This window comes from Populus trichocarpa, chromosome 11 (genome assembly GCF_000002775.5).
Source record: "Populus trichocarpa isolate Nisqually-1 chromosome 11, P.trichocarpa_v4.1, whole genome shotgun sequence".
NCBI classification, from domain to species: domain Eukaryota; kingdom Viridiplantae; phylum Streptophyta; class Magnoliopsida; order Malpighiales; family Salicaceae; genus Populus; species Populus trichocarpa.
Window position 1 is genome coordinate 3,585,786 of NC_037295.2, and position 5,293 is coordinate 3,591,078.

At 31.3% G+C, this 5,293-nt stretch overlaps 1 protein-coding gene across 1 annotated transcript; it reads left to right on the forward strand.

Moving 5' to 3' along the window:
- The first annotated feature begins 4,114 nt into the window (after positions 1-4,114).
- LOC7485573 (uncharacterized) lies at positions 4,115-5,062 on the forward strand. The gene has a single exon (XM_024581384.2). It carries the CDS (start codon positions 4,115-4,117, stop codon positions 5,060-5,062), a length of 948 nt encoding a protein of 315 aa, XP_024437152.2.
- Positions 5,063-5,293: the final 231 nt, after the last annotated feature.

The following is a 5,293-nucleotide window of genomic DNA, read 5'->3' on the forward strand; positions in this document are numbered from 1 at the left end:
ATTAGATCCTTTAAGTTGTCACTTGATACAACTTAATTAAAGAAAAATTTTAATGAACAAAGACATCCTGCTTGTTTCAACAACAGCAATAAATCTTTAAATATGGCAACCTCAAAGTAGGCAAATATATAAAAAAGAAAATATAAAATTTATATAACTATTCATAGGTAAATGCAAACAGTGAAATGCAAATAAAAATAATTAAGCTGCAATTAAAAGAAAGCAAAAATAGAGAAGGAAGTTATATATATATATATATATTAAAACATTTGAGGTGGAAAATACTGTTTATATGAATAATAAACCAACACAACTTTTTTGTTAAGAGTAATTTTCAATGTTGAATTAATGTTTGATTTAACAATAAGAAATTCAATTTTATTTATTCATTTCAATTAGGATCTAGTTTCAAACTAAAACAAACATTAGTTTTTTTCTATAAAAAATAACATTTTTATATTAGTTTTGTACTTAGTCCTTAATTATAATTAACAAATTTGATATTATTAATTAACACATATAATTTTTGATTTATTTTACTGAAATAACATGTAAATTTTTTTAATTTATTTTATTAAAAAATAAAAATTAACAATTAAAAACTAATTATGTTACCCTCATCAACAATATATATAAAATCTAGAACATCTAAAACGAGATTATAAACACAATCACGTGTTTATATAAACAACATCGAACTCTGACCTAAGCAGTCTTCTCATTCGTAAAAAAATATTATATATTCTTTCTCCTTAGGCTTTGTTTTGCGGACAACCTCAACACAATCAAACAACAAGATTCTTCTCTTCTGTCATTAATGCCAAGTCTTTTTTTTTTTAAAAAAAAAAAAAAAAAACTTTTCAGTCCTTCTAATTTATCACAACTTTAAAAATACCATATTTTTTAAAAATTATTTCAGCGAACTCTTCAATTTTAAAACATCATCTTAATCAAATATCACGAACGATTCACTACCGTCATTCAAAATCCCTTTTCAAACATCACCACACACTTTTTATTTTTGTGCATTTAAGATAATGATACAAAATACTTTTTTATTTAAAAATATATTAAAATAATTTTTTATATTAATACATTAAAATCATAAAAATACTAAAAAATACACGAAAAATATAAATTTAATATTTTTTCATCTCAAACCAACCATTTTAAAAAACTCAAAAACAATTTCAGATACACCTTCTTACACCCAAGCCGACCACAAGCAAGGCCCGGAATGGAGTAATCAAAATCATATTTTTCAGATCCAGCCCATGGTCCAAGGCTCGGGTTTCAGGTTTTGAACGAGTCGCCTGAATCAATTTTTTTAAAATCAAAACGATATCGTTTTAGTAAAAAAAAACAAAAAACAAAAGTCAACGGGTTACAATCGAGTTTTTGACCGGGTCTTGCTGAGTCAACCGGGTCACAGGGTTTTTCCTTCCTCTATTTTTTTTTTCAACCCGACTATATTGCAGCCTTGAATCATTCAGGTCCCGAACTGACCCGTCGGACCGAGCTGGATTTCAAAACTATAATAAAAGAGTAAAAAAAAAAAACGCTGTTCACCGTTGATCATGGACTGCCTTACATTCACATGGCCACGATACACCGCCCATATTTTATTTTGTCATATACCTTCACATGCGGTGACGGTTGTAAGAAAACAAAACTTCCATACCCCAATTATGAGAAACATATTATGCGCCGCTCGTTAAAAATTTCAGAGCAAAAATGATAAGGCACAGATCACGAGGACAGTCATAAAAAAATAAAATAAAATAAAAATAACTATAAACAAGTCCTCAGTATTTTTTTTAAATTAATATCGGTATACAAACCACCAACTTGCTTATGTATATCTTAACTAATTTCACAAGAAAAAAAGAGAGATGAGAATTTTTTTTATAAATTTCACAGTTAATTTAGATCTTAATCAATTTGATTAGGTGGATATAAATTGATTTTTAGTTTGATTAAGACTCTTACAGGGGAAACAAAAATCATGTATTTAACATCGAGAGAAGAGTTAATTAAGTTTTATACTGGTCATATGTCATTCATGGTTGAAAATATTTAAGGGATTGGTTGTTTTTGTGTTTAAAAAATATTTTTTAAAAAATTAATTTTTTTATTTTTTATTTACTTTAAATTAATTTTTTAGTGTTTTTAAATCGTTTTGTAATAATCCAAAAGGTGAACAAAAAAGAGAGAAATTTTAAGAAAAGCAGATATTAAAGAACTCTAAAACGCGTGGGACTGTAGCAGCAGTTTTTTTTTTTTTTTTTTTTTCTATTTTGTACATATAATGTATCACTGTGCACATAGTGCACAGTGAAACACTTGACTTTTTTTTTTTTTGGTCTATGGGTTTTTGTTTTTTTTTTGTGTTTTTTTAATGAATTTTTTTTGTTTAATTTAGTTTGTTAATGTGAAATTTTTTTTTATTTAGTTATCATATTTTTATTATATGGATATCGGGTTTGACGAGTTAACCTGAATTTTTTTTCTATTTAGTTATCAAACTTTCATGACGCGAATCTCAGATTTGACGGATTAACCTGATTTGACGGGTTAACTCAGTTGATTCAGATTTTTTTTCTTTTTCCTCATTGGTAATATGCTTATGTCTTTTGTTTGTTTTTGTTTTTGTTTTTTTTAATTAATTTTTTTCGTTTAGTTTAGGTTCACTTTTTTTTCTATTTCTTTTAATGAATTTTTTTTTGTTTAATTTAGTTTGTTAATGTGAAAAAAAAAATTTATTTAGTTATCATACTTTCATGACACGGATCTCGGGTTTGACAGGTTAACCTGGTTTAACGAGTTAACCTAATTTTTTTTCTTTTTTAATCAATTTTTTTCGTTTAGTTTAGTTTGTTAATTTTTTTTCGTTTGACCCATCGATTTTTTTTTTCTATTTAGTTATCAAACTTTCATGACGCGAATCCCAGATTTGACGGGTTAACTCAGTTGATTCAGATTTTTTTTCTTTTTCCTCATTAGTAACAAGCTTATGTCTTTTGTTTGTTTTTGTTTTTTTATTATTTCTAGTTAATTTTTTCGTTTAGTTTAGGTTGTTAATGTTCAATTTTTTTTCTATTTAGTTATCAGACTTTCATGACACGGATCCCAGGTTTGACAGGTAACCTGGTTTGACGGGTTAGCCCGGTTAATTCTGGGTTAACCCGTCAATTTTTTTTTTCTATTTAGTTATCAAACTTTCACAACACGAATTCAAGGTTTGACAGGTTAACCCAGTTAATTCAGATTTTTTTTCTTTTTCTTCATTAGTTTTTTTCTTTCTATTAGTTTTTTTCTTTTTAATTAATTTATTTAATTATCATACTTTTATGACATGACCTTACAACCAGATCCACATCCAAGACTATTGGGTTTGGTATTAGAGCGAGACCTACTGAGTCATGCAAGTTTAATATTAATATTATTATTATAAATATTACTTTTGGGTCAGACGTTATAGCCAAACCCAAGATTCTTGGATATAGCTTTGCAGAAAAACCTAACACTTTTAGATCTTTTTTTTTGTATTTTTTATACAAAAAAAAATTAACCCGCGGCATCGCGCGGGTTAGGTGACTAGTTACGACTAAAGTGTGTGAATGATATAGCATTTTAATTAGAGTTTTTAAATATTTTGATTTTTTTTGTTTTAAATTAATTTTTTTAATATATTTTATGAAAATAAAATTTAAAATTTTAAAAATAAAAAATATTAATTTAATATATTTTTAAATAAAAAATATTTTACAAAACAACGATTACCATTACCATGTTAGAAACAACCGTATGAAACCGGTCCCAGCTGTCGAAAGGATCTTCCAAGAAAATATTATTGCTAGATTAGCTTGCATTGACCATACTACACCCTCGCAGGGGATTTTTATTACACACATTCACAGTTTCACACTCCTTTAACTGCCTCCAAGTTCTCCCCTTGTTTGTCTTTGTCCCCTCTTGTCCAAAACCATTTCACTTGATACCATGTTCTAGCTTGTGGTGGTTCCATCGGAAAGCCAAAGCCCACCAACGATCAATTCTTGAACCAATCCCAACAATATGTGAATCTTTCCATCACTTCTTGAATTTATCTATAATGGGTTGTTGTGTTAGCACCGCCAATGAACCTTCAAAGCTGAAAAAACAGCAACATTCTCAAGGAGGATCTGAATCTTTGAAGCAAACTAAGTCACCACCTCCTTCTCTTTACCAAGAAGAAACTGTAAAAGAAGTCCTCTCTGAAATTCCCAAACCACCACAGAATCCCATCAAGAATCCACACCAGGAAACTGACCTGCAACAAGAAGAAGTCCCCAAGAAGGAAAGAATCCACATTGACCCGGCATTTCTTGATGAGATCAAGATTGAAGAGAACAAGTTCAAGAACCATGAGAAAATCTCAAAAGAAGAAGTTCATCATCAAGTTCAGATCTTTGAACAAGATGAATCTGAAGTTTGCAGCTTGAGCTATAGTGAAAGCATCTCAACAACAACAACAACGAACAACAATGACAGAAGAGACTATTATGATGATGAGAATGAGGTTCAGCAAAGAGTGTCTAGATCTCCATTGCCACCAAGAAACCGGGTTTCAGGTGAATTGGGTCCGAGAAAAGACCGGGTCGTGGGCAGGTCACCCGCCCGGAGAACAACAGAACAGTCACCAAGCAAGAGAAATGGTGCAATGAAAGGAGGGCCAGTGAGGTTGGTTCAGGGCCGGGAAACGGGTTCCGGCCAAGTGGGAATTAGGAGGGGTTTGAGACCCGACCCGAACAGGAGAGACCCGGGTGAAGGGTCAGCGAGAAGGTCCAGGTCACCGGCTACAAATAGATCTTTAATGGGTCGGAGCCCGTCCACTAGAAGGACAAACCGGTCCCCAGGCCGGGTCAGGAAGGATCCAAACGAGGGTGGCGGTTGTAGCGGTAACAAGGATAATGGCATGGAGGCCAAGTGGCCAAGCACTAATAATAGTGATGATAATGGGACGCAAAACGAGTCACTAGAAAACCCTCTAGTGTCACTTGAGTGCTTTATCTTTCTTTAAACGGGGGATATTCCGGTGGAATATTCCAGCCGGGGTTAGTGTTTACCGATTACTTGGCTCACTTTTGTGACCAATTTTTTTTTTAATTTCTGGTTTACTTCTGTTTTTAGTGAATTACTATAGTAATGGTCAATATGGAGATGTGGACAAACGAGGAGATATTGTGCTGTGGCTACTCAGATATGCAAAGCCATTGAATTGACCATTGATTCCCTTTCTTGCCTTGTTTGC

What these genes read in the sequence shown, in the direction of transcription:
- LOC7485573 (XM_024581384.2), top strand. Translation starts at nt 4,115, where the DNA reads ATGGGTTGTTGTGTTAGCACCGCCAATGAACCTTCAAAGCTGAAAAAA.